The sequence below is a fragment of the Rhineura floridana genome, chromosome 3 (assembly GCF_030035675.1).
Source record: "Rhineura floridana isolate rRhiFlo1 chromosome 3, rRhiFlo1.hap2, whole genome shotgun sequence".
NCBI classification, from domain to species: domain Eukaryota; kingdom Metazoa; phylum Chordata; class Lepidosauria; order Squamata; family Rhineuridae; genus Rhineura; species Rhineura floridana.
The window spans coordinates 70,690,985-70,708,327 of record NC_084482.1 but is presented as its reverse complement, the minus strand read 5'-3'; the positions used below and the strand labels follow the sequence as shown (position 1 = coordinate 70,708,327).

Below are 17,343 nucleotides of genomic sequence, written 5' to 3'. Positions count from 1 at the left end.
ACCCAAGTGCACAGTCCCCCTCCCCACAACTTGCCTTAACGTACCATCAGCCAGTACTACAGTTTCCTTTGTGAGACGCATGGTGTTGTACAAAGTTCTATTCTGTATCATGCTGTGGGTGGCACCCGAATCTATCACCCAGTCAGTACTTTCCGCATCCATCTTCTTATCACTCGCCATTCTCACTATTTGCACATGTGACTGTTTATGTCCATGTTTTTTGTTCATACAATCCTTTCATAAATGCTGTCTTGATCCACAACTATAACATGCCTTCAGTCCAAAAGTTCTTGTTTCTGTTTCACTCCTTTCAGTTCTCCCTTTCTTGCCTTCCGATTGCTTCCGTGCGTCTCTCCCATTCCTGGATCAATTTACCTGATACATACTTACCGTCAGGCCCTCATCTGGCATTGCCTCCAGTGAGCTTATTAATGGATCCCAGGAAGAGTCTAGTGACAATAATATTATATACACTTGCTGTAACTGAGAGTGCACAACATCTCTCTCTTGTAACTCCGCGAATAACTTTTTCATCTCCAGCAAATGGGCAGACATTGACACACCTTCCGTTAGCCTCATTTGGTGTAGTTTACGTGCCAAATATATTTTGCTACTTGCCATTTTTCTGACATGCACTTCTTTCAGAGAATTCCAAATCTCTCTCACGGTGGGTTTGTATTGGATGTGTAGCAGTTGAGAGTCATCCACTGCCAGAATTAAATATGATCTCGCCTTCTCGTCCATACGTTTCCATTGAGCCGGCGGTGGGTCAGCCGGTGGATCGTTCTCAATCACCTGCCATAAATCTTCTTTGGTTAAGAAAGCCTCCGTTCGTAAACGCCAACAGGAATAGTTCTGTTCAGTGAGGCGCTCCAAAGGCATTCCAGCTGATAAGGACACGGCCATTTCTGCAGACACGTCTCTCTTGTTATGCCAGTCTCTGTTCCCCGTCCTTCGGCTCTCCACAGCCATCTTTTCCCGATGGTGAACACCTTACTTGTTCCTTACTTGTTTTCTATTGGGCACTCTGTACGCGCTCCGTGCCACGCTCTGGGCCCATAACCCTTGTAGTAGTTTGATGCGTGTATGTGCGTGGCGTACAGTAGTGTGTGTGTGAGCACCGAAAAATCCAAAGACAATGTCCATTGTTTAGTTAAGATGAGTCTTTACTGGCAAAGCTCAACAAGATTCAAACAGACAGTAACAAAACACCTTCCTTCCACGAACCTCACAACCCCCACACTGTGCAGTTTCTTTTCCAAGGTTTTATGGCTTCTGTGCCAGCTGCTGTGTCCTTGAGCAGCTCTGCCTTTTAACCCCTTAACTGTCTTTCTGGAAAGCAAGACTTTATGTACCCTCAACTGTCTACAATTTATCATTTTTTCTGACATGTGATAGGAGCAGCACAGAAACTAGCTACTCTTACTGTAACCTGTGGACTCCTGTCTGCCAATAAGTGCGTTAAGTAAAGCTCACTAGGTAAGTCTGGGGTGCTTTGTAAAATTGGGGTAATAAAAGAGTGGCGGAGATCCCTATAAAAGGTACAGTACAATAAAACATGACCTACAGTTTCCACTTCCTCCATTCCACATGGACAGACCTGTTTGTGATAAGGTACCCTTCTATATCTTCAAAAACTGCTACTGCTGTTGTTTGACCCTCCCCATCCTGCAACTAGTACTCTATGATATGCTGTCTCTCAGTTTGGATTTAGATATTACGGACAATACTCACCGACAGACTGATCCCCCTCCGTGTATTAGTCTAATCCTCTTTTAAAGAGAACTAAGGCAGTGGCTATTCCCCACATCTTTGTGGCAGCCAATTCCATTAGTTGATTATCCGCTATGTGAAAAAGCACTTTCATTTGTCTGTCCCGAATCTACAGCTGATCAGTTTCATTGGGTGATCCCAAGTTCTAATATTATGGGAAAGGGAGGGGGGAAAACCTCTGCCTCTCTCTCCTTCAAGCATAATGTTATAAACTTCTATGATGTTCCCCCTTAAGACATCTTCTAAACTAATCCCCCTCCCCAATACTTTAGGGATGTGGGGAAAAGTGCTCCAACCCTGTGATACTTAGCCCTTTGAGGCCACAGTAGGACAGATTCAAATGTTCTTTTTTTTTTTTTTTTACAGATTGGTATAGTCCCTCGATGTGATGGTAGCAGCTCTGTTTTCAAATGGGAAGTTGCTTGTTTGAAAATATATACATAGGAAAAAATGCTCTACCTTAAAATGTTCCATTGAGAAAGAAAACTTGAAAATGTAGCTTCATGTCTTATTATGATCAAAAACATATACTTTTCTCCTTTGATTTTATTTAGCAGGCCTCTTCTTATCATTAGGCTATGGAATTTGATATCGCAAGGTGTAGTTATGGTCATGACAGTTTTAAAAGGGGATTTGACAAATTCATAAGGCTATAAATCACTAATAGTAATGAAGGCTATACAGAGCTTCTGAATTATCAGTAAGGGAACTACAAATGAAGAGAGGGCTCTTGCACTCGTATCCTGCTTATGTATTCCCAGAGGCATCTAGTTGCTCACTGTGAGAACAGGATGCATGACTAGATGGGCCTTTGGCATGGTCCACTAAGGCTGTTCTTATGTCTCTCCTTAATACTGGAGCCCCAAATTCTATACCAGGTGTCAAATTCTGAATGGCAGAAAACAAATAGAGGGAAAGGTGGTGGTCTGCATCTGCTGATGAGTTTCACCTTGTCAGAGTGAGACTGCTGGTGTACACACACTGCATTTTGTGTGAAAGTGAGTGGGAGTGAAAGAATGTAGATAAAAATAGGGACTCGGTCTCTTTTTAAAAAATATTTCAAGGGTAGCTACAAAGGAGGAAATAAGGCAAGCTTTAAACATTGGGGAGAGAGGCATTTGGCCTGGAGAAGTTGATATGTAATGGTAAATTTGTAAAATAAGAGGTGTTGCAGCTCATGCTTTGCCCTCTAACCTGAAATGTGGCACAATGCAGCTACCTGACCCCCCCTTCCATGGGCAATTTTAAATTGGGGATATGATTTAATTGTAAATGAGGGGGAGGATTAAACTGTCCTTCCCCCAGTGCTATGGCCTGCGCCTGCCCCCCCCTCTCACACACACATGGGCGCTACACTTTTAAGCAAAGGAAAATACATTGGTGGATCTGATCTCCATGACATCTAGTTTAGCCCTTAATCTCAGATGCTGGTTGCAGTTTCTCAGTGGAGGAAGGCAAAGCATTCAGAGACCTTATATATTTTTGTTCCTTTGCATATGTAAGCTGAATTCTGGCTCAAATTAGGCCCTCCTGGTTAAGGTTTGTTGATTAGATCTTGATTTAGTACAATTGATTGGTCTAATTAAATGTTGATACAATGCCAAAGTCTACAATTGTTGGAGTGCATGTATATATGCATGCATGGTGCCTCCGTGCCTACAGATGCATGTCCAGAGGGGTTATTTCTGGTATACATTCACCAAAACTGTGCTACAGAAAAGCAGGTGCAGGGATGCTTTTTGGTAGCATGCCTGTATATTTAAGTGAGGCTGCACTATTTATGAAAAAGGGACTTTCCCAAAGTATCCATGTATGCAGGATTAATTTTTTATTGTTAGGGTGCAGGTGACTATTTTCCTTTCTAGAATGGATTCAGCCCTGTATGTTGGTTTTCCCCCTACCACACATGGCTGCTTCTTTCTTTTTTAGAATCTTTTGTTTTTATGCCACAGAGAGGGTTTTGATCTCCCAGGTAATCTTGTTAGATACTATCCCATTAACTGGCTAGGACTTGCAGTGGGCCATTCTCATTAAGAGCTACTCTCACTTCTGCTGGTCAGCTCCATCCACTGCTGAGGAAATAAGCTTGCTTCTGATGGAATGGGCTAGCCTTTCTAGACAGAGGACTACTTATTGCTGTGCTAGATAAGCCTCTATCGGATTGTGATGAAGGAAGCTGCCTGAGGAAGAGCAATTCAGCCTCTGTTTGCAACCAGGCAGATGGCAGTTCAGTGTTATCTATCTTTCCTCTATCATCCCTTTCTTCATTCTCCAAACTTTCAATAGTAAGCTCTTTTCCCCTTTATTCATACTGTAAGGCATTATGTACATTGATGGTGCTATGAAATAATCTTTTTTTTATTGTCTTGCGTGGCAGGAGTTTACCCCAGGCTGTTCAGGATTTCTGTATCCCTGAAGGATGCTGTAGATGCAAAAACTATTGATGTCATTGTACACACAAGTTAGATTGTTTACATTGCATGGATCAGAATCTGCTAGATGTGTGAGAACTCTTGTGTATGTGTGTACAAGAACCAGGAGAATTTGGGGGTGCTCCATTCAGCGAACATACGAGAATTTGTCATCTGTTCAGCACAGGTGGCAGTAACTAATATGGCCACTGAGTATCAAGCAAGAGTGAGACCTTGACAAGAGTATGCTGGGGTTACATAGGAAACTGCTTTACACTAGGTCAGACTGCTGCTCTATCTAGTTCAGTATTGTCCACATTCCACACTGACTGGCAGTGGCTCTCCAGAATTTGAGACTGGGTTCTCTCCCAGCTCTACCTGGAGATGGGGACTGAACATGGGACCTTCTGTACAGCCCCTCCCTGAAAGTCTTGGAGAGGGTTTGGTTCCTTTGACCTCCTGCAGCATTTGCCCAACCAAAAGTGGTTTGTTGTGTAGAAAAGTGTCCCAGTTGCATATCCCCTAAGCATTATGTAGCAGCAGAGTGTTGCCCAAGAAGGGTTTCTTTGCTGAAGTGGTTTGTGGTCTGCTTCAGTCCTCTGGCAGTGCTGTTGGGAAAGTGGGGTGGCTAGTTTTTTTTTAAAAGGGTGGAGAAGGGGGAGAACCCCATATTCCTTTCAACTGAGGAAGTTTGGAGGATCAGCTCAAATGAGCAGCTGTATTGCTGTCAGAGGCTGAAGTGGTTTTGTGATATTTCTAGGAGAGAAAGAGGAGGGATACAGGAGGAGGCCAGGTTGGATCCCCTCCCTCATTTGCATGCAAGTTAAAAGGAAAAGCCAATAATTTTGAAGCTCTGGGATGCTTACTACAAATCGGTAATCTGGCAACTCTGCCCTTGATTGTAATTGGATTTAAGGCTAAGCAGCCTAACTGCGTTCAGGATTGCAGCTTTGGTCTTTGTCTGTTCCTTGAAACCAAGGCTACATACTGATATACATCCAGAGGATTTCTTCAGCCAGCCACAAATCATCTTGGTGGAAGCACTGAATGTCTCCATTGCAGAAAGGAGTGTGGTCGCATGAGGCTGACATTAGCACATTCAGTTCTCCAGCTGAGCATAATATCTTCTATAGCCTCTCCTCTCCATTCTCCGTCGCTGGAACAAAATCTTGGATTAAGGAAGGGAATGTAGAAAGCTGTCTTATAGTGACTCAGACCATTGGTCCATCTAGCTCTAAATTATCTACACTGACCAGCAGTGGCTCTCCAGAGTTTCACACAGGGGCTCTCCTGGGCCTACCTGGAGTTGCTGGGGATTGAACATTCTTTATGCAAAGACTACGGAGCTGCAGCACTTCTCCCTAAAGAGAGAATGTGCCACATGAAAAGATGGGCAGCCTTGACCAATGTGTGCCACTCAGTAACCGCAACCACCTTTTCCTCGTGACCTGTGTGTTATTAACCCCTAAGAGACAGGTGTGAGGAAGAAACATTATGCTTGGATGGGCAAAATGCGGCTTGATTATTACAGTAAACTCAGTGTTAGATGTGAGAGGAGGTGTTGCCTTTGTTTTTCAGAGTGTGTATAAATATGTCTCCAACAGCAGGACAAGCTGTGTGAGAGAAAAATTTCGTTCACTAACAAGAGACTTAAATATATATAATAATGTTGACCATGTGGATAAAAGAACCCCAGCTGTTATGGAATAAAACTGGTCATAGGAACATGGAGGATGAGCATGGGTTGAAAATGTGAGCTGGGAGGGGGGGGAGAATGTATGTATTTATGGCAAGTCTTTTTAAAGGGATACAAATTTAGAATTATTAACTTTCTGACTGAAAACTCCTCAAAGTGACTTCAGTGTCATGATGATGTTGATAGTACTGACAGACTGGATGGAAATCTTCCATATGGTAATCCTTTGGTGATGGTGGTGGTGGTCTGCTGACTCAATCCTCTTTTCATAGGCTGAGGTGGCTCATGAAAAGCTGTTTGTGTGGAGTAACACAACATACATGTGAGGTGAAAATAGCAAATCTAAACATACTTAATGGGAAGCAAGTCTCATTGACCTCAGTGGTATTTATTTCTAAGTTGTTAACTTGCAAATTTGACAAGGGATGACCTCTTGGGAACTTGGTTATTCTGTATTTGATGGGCTCTCCTTTTAAGCCTTGAGGCCAAATACGAGCTTCATACTCCTAGACTAGATTCTCAAATGTGAGGTCAGCCCTACTTTTTCCCTCGTATGGTTATCCCTTGACATGGGATTTGACTGTGTTTTTTCTTTATTATTCCTATCTAGGTCCTCCTTGACTTGCCCTCACTGTCTAAAGCAGAGCAACACCTTTGACCCCTTCCTGTGCATCTCATTGCCCATCCCCTTGCGCCAGACCAGGTATGTGAGCCAAATATTATGTTTACTCTGTTGGGTCCTAAGTTGGGAAAGAATGACTCGGTCTGTTTCAGGTTCATGTCTCTTCTGCATGCCTTCACCCAGAACTCCATTGCATCCCAGTTCTGCGTTAATCTATGATTTTTTAAAGAAAAAAATTGCATGAAAATGCACATTTAAATATGTGTTTAAATATGTATTTTAAAACTTATTTTTTCTCAAAATATGCATGTACTTTGCTATGTTGTTGATCTGCAAACTGCATCAGAACATTCGGGAAGTATAAAATCTAGTGGATATGTAACAATTCTGTATGTAGTCTACTCAGAAGTAAATCCCTGTGATCTCAATGGGGCTTATTCCCAAGTAAGTGAGTATAGGGTTGCAGCCAGAGTTCTAATCCACACCTTCATCGTATTGGAATTAGCAGAGACAGAATTCCTCAGGAATCCCTAGGCCTACCTAGGGACTTTCTTTGAATAGCTGAAGCAGGCTACCATTTTCCCCATTCTGGTCAAACCCTGCATCTTTTGCTCGGGCAGATTTCTTCATCAGTCCCATTTAGGCACTGAGAAGCCTGTGTTTTTGTTTCTTTTCCTTGAGGAGAAAGCAGCTTCTCTTTTTTGCCTAATGGTAGCAGGATCTCTTCCTCCAAATCGGAGCAAACAGGTTCCTCCTTGCATCTGCTGGAGTTGACAAGACAACTGTGATGGACACTCATAGGGACAGCTCCATTTACTTGATCTTTGAGCCATCTCTGAGGATTCTCCCACCACCCTCCTGTGAAATCCTTAAAAAGAAAGACTGGAGCCCCAGGCCACCTCATAAGTGTTGTTGGATCATGTATGTATCATTTTGTAGATTAAATGACAAATATCTAGATTCCAGTCTGGAGATGGATCCCCCCTTCCCAAAAATAGATAGGTTCACTCCCAAATGGCAGAAACCTCTGACATCTCTGCCCGGATGGTGCATGACTACAGCTAAAGCAGGCAGAGTCTGTCCTGTTGACACTGCTGATGAGGAAGTAATGTCTTCCCCTCCAGCTAAAGACTTGCTGTCACAGCCAGGGACTACCTTATAGCAAGGATGTTTCTAGTTCTGTTTGCTATGGCTGATGTTTCATGCCATCCTTTTATAGCCAGAAGGCTTTCCCAGGCCTTTGGCAAGCCTCTCAGAGCTCTCACTTGATAGCTGTTACTGGAGCATAGGTAGGCAGAGGATTGTGCATGTGTGCACAAGTCAGCATTAGGGATGGATGAGAAATACAATTCAGTTTGCGTTAGAAGCTGAAATGGTCAAATCTGCTCTTTCTGAAACAATCTGAGAACTGAAATGCAGCCATCCTTCAAAATTCACACATCCGGATGTTGCAATGCAGTTCTCCAACCAACCACTGTTTGCAGAAATGCCTATTTAAGGGGGAAGTATGCACAATAATGAATATATTAGTGAAAATAACATACAAAAATACATTATATCAGAATAAATTTCTTGCAGAAATGTGTACATTAGTCAAAACTGCAGACTAAAATGCTGAAGAATTTTCATGAGGATTTTTTTTAAAAAAAACTTGCAATTTGCAGCAGAAATGTGTAGAACTGAATTTAAGGTTGGAAAAATGAGAAACTGAGAGAACCGAAACTGACAGATCCTTCCATCCCATCAGTGTACTAAGGAGAAAGACTGGGACAGATAGTGTGTCTAAAGCAGGTGTGCTCAGGCTTCAAGCTTGTAGGATCTACTTTTTTTTTTAACCAGAACTCTGAGATCCACCAACTTGAGCTTGGTGTAAAAGACATACAGTTAGAATTAATGAATTCTGAGCCCAGGAATTGGTTTTGAGTACAACAACCAAACTGAGTTCATAGGCCTTCTACATTAAAAATTCACTCCTGGTTACTCTTCACCCCCACTCCAGAGTTCCTCATTTTTTCAGTTTCATTTGTGGCAGTGGGCAAGGGTGGAGAAATTCGTTTTATTGTTGCCATTGTTACAAGACATTTTTAAATAATAGTTGTGTGTCCAAATGGACACCCAGTAGTAGCTTCTGGACACTCAGTGTACACAAATGGTCACATAAAACTTAATCAATCAACCAAGAACATAAATTCAGATTGGAAGCCACTGAAACACTTTACATTTTAGTGAAATTAAATAGAAACAGTTGCACATTACACTATAATTTTTAGTGTTCTTACAAGCCAGAAGTCTTTCTGGAACTTTTAAACAAAATCTCTCTCCCTGCACACTGTGATGTTTGTTTCTGTGTATCTTCACTCTTGTTTTGGTAAGAATTCTGCTACAGCAGGGTGTAGAACATGAGCAGCAGTTTTTTATTTTAATTTGCTTTTTAATTCAGGTATTTACTGGTGGGTGGGCAGGCTAGTTAGAATTGTGCTAGGCTAATAACTTGTATAAATACATACGTATTCACCCCCTCCCTTTTTTTTTTAGCTTGAACCACTTTTGCCTCAATCCATGTGCCAGGGCTTATACGTGGTAGAAAAGCTTTTACGTGCAACCCATATGAGTGAAAAGATGGACACCAAGTAACAATTCCTTTAAAAATGCCATACATTGTTATTTATTTTATTCATTCATTCATTCATTTTCTATCTTGCTGTTTCTCCTAAAGGAGCCTAGAGCGGCAAACGCATCAATGATCAAATTTTAAACAACAACATTCTAAAAGTTAAACATTATCACAACCAGTGATCTCAGGATTGCTAGGAACAGTTGCTTTCAGCCATCAAATGCCTGGCTAAACAGGAATGTTTTTTAATTCCTCCTAAAAATCAATAATGAGGGAAACAGATACACCTCACAAGGGAGGGTGTTCTACAAATGGAGTATCACCACAGAAAATCTGCCTGTCATAGGTCAACACCATTCGGGCACTGTTAAACCACTGAGAGTCAGAAACCCTTGCTTGATCAAATCACAAATCACCAAGAGATCTACTAGATTCCAGTCTACCTTCTGCCTGTTGTAAAGGGCCATGTATGTGTCTGCACCAGACCTTTTCCTTTGTGGATTTTCCCAGGGCTTCATGATGACAAACAGTTATCTTTTGGGGTTATTCCTGAGGGCACGTTCGTGGGGTCAAGTGGTTAATCTGAGGATGAAATGAAATGAAAGTGAGGAAACCATCACCTGATTAAACAGAGGTCCACATCTCACCTTGGCTGGCTTAATCAGGTTGAGCAAGAATGTGTAAAGGGTAGTTGGGGCCATCTTGGTGGCTTGCCAGAGATGGGTGCTGCTCTGTGTTCAGTGCAAACACATAGCAACTCACGTGTGGTTCCAAGGTCAGTGAACGCTGGTATGTGGTTAAAATTAGGACTTCATTGTTAATTCTTGACGTGATCTTACTGATCAGTTAAAATCCTCAGACTCATTGTGAATATTAGACTCAATTAATTGGACATTACCCCATGTTGTGGCTCCTACTTCTCATGTTTCTCCCAGCAGCCCGGGTGACTCTATGGTAGCAGATGCTGACTGATTCAGGGGGATGGGAGGTTTAGGACAGTAGTGGGTTTCATTTTACAAGGCTCAGGACACAGCCAGGACCCTCTAGATGCCTCATAACTAGAGTGGCAACTTCCATGTTGTCCCCAATTGCCTGCCACCCTAGTTTTGTGATCCTCTAGAGCACTGTCTGCCTCCCCTTCAGTGCAGGAAGTTCCCCTTTTAGGACAGAGAGGTTCATCCACGACTTCCAACCTCTTCATTGGTGGGGAAACCAAAGGCAATGTGGAAAATCTCCAACGGTTGGGGGGGGCAGCTTTCTAACAGGTGCTATCTGCCTCCCAAATGCCAAGGGGTTGTATCCAGCAAAATGGTCCCATTCATGCAAGGACTTCTGCTTGCTCAGCAGAACTTCCCTTGTCTCTCCTCCCCTTGCACCCCCTCCCCAGTCTCTTCCCCCCAGCCCTCTACAGCAGATGGGGCATAAGAGAGGGAGGGAAAGTTCCATTGCGCAAGTGAAAATTCTGGTGTGAATGGGGAGACTTTGCTGGATATAACCCAATATATCCAGGACCCAATATGTCCTCCTCTTGCTGAACTTATTTTTTTTTAACTTCCCATGCCTTGTAAAAATCTCCTTGGTCTACAGTAGATGTTTCTTTATCTAGCTATCACATGCAGCTTTCTCTTTCTTCATTCCTGGAAATTATGCCCAATTTTTTTTAAAAAAATCAAATTTGTTTATAAGCAAAATTAATTGTTTTAATTGACTAAAATGTATTTAATTGAATAATAGACACAGTTAAATATACCCTGGCATTTCCTGTCCTTGAGGGCAAAGGTTCTTGGCCCAGAAACCCCATCTAAAAGGACAGAAACAAATTTGCTTGTATCCTCTTGACAGTGTAGGTTGGGATTTCAGTGGCAGGCCTCAGGATCATTGTGGGTTGTCAGATTACCAGCACTGGCCTATGTGCTGCACATTGCTATGGAAGCTTCATGTCTGTTGGCTGCTTAACACTGGGCGCCCACGAAGCTGCTCCCCCCAACCCCAAGACAGAGTGCAGATGTCCAAAATAAATAAATAAATCCCCAGGTCTGAGCCTCTCCAGCCTGTTCCCCCCACCCTGTGTATTCTGCAACATGTAAGTGAAGCGATAGCAGTCCATTAGTGGTGGATTTATACTGCACCGTCCACACATCTTTCCACTTTATTAGTTGTTCTGTGATACTTCCCCAGTGTTAACTTATTATTGCCATCTGAAGGGGCACTCTTGCACTATAGCAGAACAAAAGTGGGATAAAAAATAAACCAGTATAAAAAGTTACAGGATTTCAGCAGAAAGTTACAGAACATGCACTGACTGGAAATGAAACAGTACGTCCCCTCCAAAACCTTTGCAGCTGCAAACAGTATTGAAAGCAGGATTGCATATAATTGCCCCAGTACCATCATGAGTACAAATCATGATGAATGCACAGTAAAAAGAACATCTGGAGAGACCCTCTCCTAGTTTTCTTAAATGACCTGCAAAGAGCATGAGTCATTGTTATCCACCACTGGGAATTCAGGTTTCTTAGTCCCTCCTGCTTTCTGTCTCTTCCTGCAAGAACAAGCTTGCCTTTGGGCACTGATATGCTCCTAAGCTCCATTCTCCTCTTCCATTCAGAGGTCTCCCAGTCAAACCTTTGGACAGAACAGCAGGGGGGCTGGGGAGGGGGAGCTATCTTGCTGTCTTCAACACCACAGGGTGCAAGAGAAATAGTGGCAGAGAAAAAGGCTGTGGACTGGAAATTGCTACTTTGGCAGCTGTTTATGCACAGCAGGGAGCTAACAGCGTAAAATCCAGCAGCTTCTTAAGCTTTGTCTCCCCTGAGTACAGTTAGCCCACAATGGACGTGCCACAGGGAAGTCAGACACCCAGGAAAATGAGAAATGGGCAGCATCCAGATGAATGGCTTTCTTGAATTTCCAGGTCTCACTTCAGCTTGCTTAGAATAAGGAAAGCGGTGTCATTTAAACCAACTTCTCTTGGCATTGGATTATATAAAAGCTTTTGAGCTACACAGAACTCTTGGGTAGAATGCATTATTATGAATTTGAACTCAAGGGCTCTAATTCTGTGCTCACTTAACTTGAGGGTGAATCCAGTTGAACTCACTGAGACTTATTCCCCAGTAATGATGCACAGTATTTGGTTGCATGTGTTTGGCTGACAGCTCATTCCTATGCAGGTTAGTTAGAAGCAAATCCCCCAGTGTTCAATGGGGCTTACTCCTAGGAAAGAGTGCTTAAGATTGTGGCCTTAGTATAAAAAATGGACCTTAGCCTGACTAGAACTTGAACTGCAGGCTAAGTTTGTGTTTTGAATCTTTCTCCCATGTCCCGTGTGTATCTCGCTAATGCCAGGCCCTCTCAGCTCATCATTTTATCTTCAGGATTGTGGCTGGGGCGAGGCCGCTGGTTTGAGGAATTCTAGTGCACGCTTCTAAGCTCCCTTTCCCCTCCTTTTTCCTGTAGGCCTTTGAATGTCACTCTTGTCTTCCAAACCAAGAGCCAGCGATTTGTGCGTGTAGGCCTGGCTGTGCCTCTCTTCAGCACTGTGGCAAAGTTGAGGGAAATGGTGGCAGAGGAAGGCAAGATTTCACCTGATCAGGTAAGCCAGACTGGTTGTCATCCTATGCTGCTGGCCCCATTCTTCCCTGCTTACAAGCCATGTTGGTTTCCCTTTCTCATACACCACCTATGCTGTCAAGGCTGGTCCCCGCTGACCACTCTGTTGCTGTAGGTGATCCTGACCGAGCTGGGCCACTCAGGATTCCGGTGCTCCTTCTCGGATGATGAGGATCTGAACACTATTGCAGAGGGTGACAGCATCTACGCTTTCCAGGCTCCACTCTTCTTCAGCAGGACCAGCTCTTCCCGCCTCTCAGGTATGTTGTTTTGTGGGTGAAAAGCATTTTGAATGTCCTTCAAATAAGGTACCTCTTTTTTTGTCTACCATAGCAATGGCCGGTCGTTTTGGGAAGTGTGCCACATATGGAGTCCACAATATAAGACAGGGTCACTCCCCTGTGCACTGCGTATGCAGTACCCCACCTCTTGGGCCTTGATGTGGTTTAACCTCTAGTCTACTGAGCCACGGGGGCAGGCAGCAGTGCAGCTTTGGAGAGGCAGGCAGGTTCTTTCCCATCACCAGGCCCACGGTGCCTCCTGCTCCTGTCCAATTTGCACTTCCTTATCCCCACATGGCTTAAAACATGGAGGTGTCTTGTGATCAGAGCATCAGGTACTTTTGTATCAAACGGCAAATAGTTGAATAATAATTCCCTTGCTCCAGAGAGATTAAAAGCATTTTTCCACATTGTATATTGCCTAAGAGATCAGACTATATGTGATGTTTATGTACTTAAATGTGCTTAAACCTGGATTGCTGTAATATAGAAAGCAGTGTGTGGAGGGGCCCAATTAAGGAGCTGAGTGTGTGTGTGTGTGTGTGTAGCTGAACCCCCACTTTCCTCACCTCACTGCATCATGCTGGAGTCACTTCCAGAATTGTGGAGCCCCCAAATGGAAGAAAAATGCTAGAGGAAAAGGGGTTGTGGGGAAGTAAACTGAGAGAAGGGGTCCTCTCAACCACACCTCCCTTTTGCGCCTTAAATTGGGACATTTCTCCCCCCCCCAAAAAAATTCTAGCTCGTTGCAGCAGATCCATGTTTAAACACACAACACGCAGATCTGCTGCTGTCTAGCTTGGCCCAGAGGAAACCAGGCAGCCATGGGAAGTCCTGCCTGATGGTTAGTCACGAGAAGGCTTGAATCTCTATTTTCAGAGGCCAAGGAAAGATATTGCTGTCAAACTGAACTGCCCCAAAGTATGGCAATTAGAGCCCAGTGGTGTTGTGCCTAGTAGTCACTGGATGGATGCTTGTTAAGGAGGTAGCCTATGTGCTGCTGTTGTAAAGGTCACAATGCTTTGCACCACTGCATTCAGTAGCCACTGTGAATGAAAGGATGACAAGCATGATGCGAGAGGTAATAGAGAATGTTTTCCCGGCTTGATGGGATCACGACGAGGCCAGTGACTTTTAACTGAAGGCAGGGTCTAACGATCATATTGCCCTTGTCTCATTCAGCCAAGCACAGATTAGCCACAGTCACAGCAGAGAGCTTCAGAATGAGTGGGCTGTAGGGGCACTGAAGCTCTGTCACTTTTAACAGCCTCTTATTAAGATCTACAGTCCTGTGATTGGATCATGAGGCCACTGGGAAATACCCTTTCCCTGCAGAGTCAGAGAGGTCCTTCTCTCCCCACACCCTGCCGGCAGCTTTATTACCTAGCATGCAAAGACATTTTTCCTCACTGTCTGCTGGTTCTGCAGGTAAGGCATGGTGAATTCTGAGGAAGTCTTGTACCTGTAGGTTGCCCATTAGGAGGGGAAGATGCTGTAACCAGGGCGACATCTCTGAGCTAATAAATTAAATTGTTCCTTCTGAGAAGAATTGTATGAATGCTGATGTATTTATCAGCCCAGGATCTCTGCTATGCCCTGATCCTAGGTTTCAGCCTGTTGTTGTTATGTGCCTTCAAGTCAATTGCGACTTATGGCAACCCTATGAATCAGCAACCACCAATAGCATCTGTTCAGATTTTGTAAGTTCAGGTCTGTGGTTTCCTTTATGGAATCAATCCATCTCTTCTTTGGCCTTCCTCTTTTTCTACTCCCTTCTGTTTTTCCCAGCATTATGGTCTTTTCTAGTGAATCATGTCTTCTCATGATGTGTCCAAAGTATGATAACTTCAGTTTCATCATTTTAGCTTCTAGTGATAGTTCTGGTTTAACTTGTTCTAACACCCAATTATTTGTCTTTTTCACGGTCCATGGTTCCCACAAAGCTCTCCCCCAACACCACATTTCAAATGAGTTGATTTTTCTCTTGTCCACTTTTTTCACTGTCCAACTTTCACATCCATACATAGAGATCCAGAATACCATGGTCTGAATGATCCTGACTTTGGTGTTCAGTGATACATCTTTGCATTTGAGGACCTTTTCTACTTCTCTTAGCTGCCCTCCCCTGGCCTAGCCTTCTTCTGATTTCTTGACTATTGTCTCCATTTTGGTTAATGACTGTGCCGAGGTATTGATAATCCTTGACAAGTTTAATGTCCTCATTGTCAATTTTAAAGTTACATAAATCTTCTGTTGTCATTACTTTAGTCTTCTTGATGTTCAGCTGTAGTCCTGCTTTTGTACTTTCCTCTTTGACTTTCATCAGCATTCGTTTCAAATCATTACTGGTTTCTGCTAGTAGTATGGTATTGTCTGCATATCTTAAATTATTGATATTTCTCCCTCCAATTTTCACACCTCCTTCATTTTGGTCCAATCCCGCTTTCTGTATTATATGTTCTGCGTATAGATTAAACAAACAGGGTGATAAAATACATCCCATTGGCAGGTTTCAGTCTGCTAACCTAATTTCCTTGCAAGAGGTTTTAACCAATTTAGCTTTATTGTACACATGAGTGGATGTTAGAATCAATAGGAACAAGAACCAAAAGATTTCCTGCTCCTGCTTTTCTATGGTTGTGAGCACACTAGTTGGTTCAAAAGCAAAACCAAAAACAGAATGGCTTTTCTGGCTGTGTTTTAAAGTGAGTCTGTCCTCTGTTGGACACACCTCCCTTCCCTACTGCTGATTTAAGACCTTTCAGGGCCACCCATAACAAAGTGTTGGGCCAGTCACTATCTCTACCAGAGCCTGCAGCAAAGTGTTTCCATTGACCACACCTGGAAGGCAAATGGGTTGATCTACCAATCAGCTGCATAATGTCTCTGAAGCTGATTTTTTAAAAAGCACTCAAGTTGATCCGACCAGGTTTTAGAGTAAAAAGAGGTGGAGTTTGACTGGTGTTGCGTGCCCCCGTTTTCAAAAAAGAGAGGTGGAGACGCACTGGAACCAGCCCTACAGTAAGTGTGTCTCTACCCTCAAACAAACAGCATGAAATCCAGGTTGCACAATTAAAGTTGATTTGGTGCTCTTCTGCAACAAACCTGCTCACTGCCTCCCCATCTGACTCTCTGTGATGAAAGTGACAGGGAAATGCAGAATAACAATAGCTTAACACAACGTCATCTAACTTCCCCACAAAGTAATCACACAATTGAATGCTCAGTAAATAGCTGAAGTCAGCTAACCGCCCTGCAAACTTTGTGCGAACAACTGAGGATGAATGCTAAAAAAACATTTTTATTTTTCTGGTGTTTCAACAGTGGGGGACACCACAGTTCACTATAACCTATTTGTGTTCTTTTCTTTTCTCCCCACGTCTGTTTGCTGCAGTTACTTTGCCCTCCCTCCACCCCCACTATCCATCTGTTCTATTCTTTATGCTATCTTGTTTCTGCAGAAGATAAATAAAATAAAACACTGAATTTTTGCAGTTAATAACTAGCACATATTGTTCTGCATGCATATCTTGGATTTTTCTTTTTTGGGGGGTGGGCAGAGACTATACAAGGTCATATTTTATCAGATAATCCCTTCACTTTGGTTTGTTTTGTTCCCCTAGTCCTACGTTGTTACCAATATGAATTATGCACTGTTTTGGCCAGAAACCTATAGTCCAGGATAAAGGCAGCATTAGTTTAGGAACTCTCTAGCACTGTTACAGAGTAGGCATAGAGTAGCTTCCTCAACCTTGTGCCATCCAGATTCTGTTTACAATGCCCATCAGCCCCAGCCAGTATGGCCATTTGGAGGGCACCAGGTTGGGGAAAGCTGGTATGGACCCTAAGCCAGTTTAACTATGATGTTCTACCTCTGCTTTTCGGGCATTTGGGGTATGTTGTGCTGTAAAGTGATTCAGGATGTACAGCAGGAAAAAAAATGCCCACACCCTCTCCTGGCTATCATTCTATGGTTTCTCAGTTTAAGCTAAAACACTGAAAGTGGCTGAGATTTGTAGTGTCAAATGTAGCTGTGGTGAATCATTCAAAAAAGCCCATGGAAAAATGCTTTGAGCCTTCCTTACTGTAGTTGAGGGATAATAGATAAAGAAAAGGTTTGGCTGGTTGCAATCACTTTCATCTGCTTACTCTCATCTGGAATGAAAGACAGAGAGAGGTGGTAGGCCTGTCAGGGGTGAGGAACCTGTGACCCTCAGTATGTTGCTGGACCCCAACTCCCATCAACTCCAGCCAGCATGGAGGGCCACAGGTTCCTCACTCCTGGCCTATGTGATGCTTTCAAATCCCTGAGGCAGGTGTCCCAAGGAAACGAA

At 43.3% G+C, this 17,343-nt stretch overlaps 1 protein-coding gene across 4 annotated transcripts in view; it reads left to right on the top strand.

Moving 5' to 3' along the window:
• The window catches only part of USP43 (ubiquitin specific peptidase 43), a 146,607-nt gene that overhangs the window by 72,612 nt on the left and 56,652 nt on the right, over positions 1–17,343 (top strand). For all 4 annotated transcript variants that reach the window (XM_061616494.1, XM_061616493.1, XM_061616496.1 and 1 more), the window contains 3 exons: positions 6,491–6,583; positions 12,576–12,711; positions 12,844–12,988. In XM_061616494.1, the coding sequence (XP_061472478.1) occupies positions 6,491–6,583; positions 12,576–12,711; positions 12,844–12,988 (374 nt within the window). The remainder of the gene's footprint in view (positions 1–6,490; positions 6,584–12,575; positions 12,712–12,843; positions 12,989–17,343) is intronic.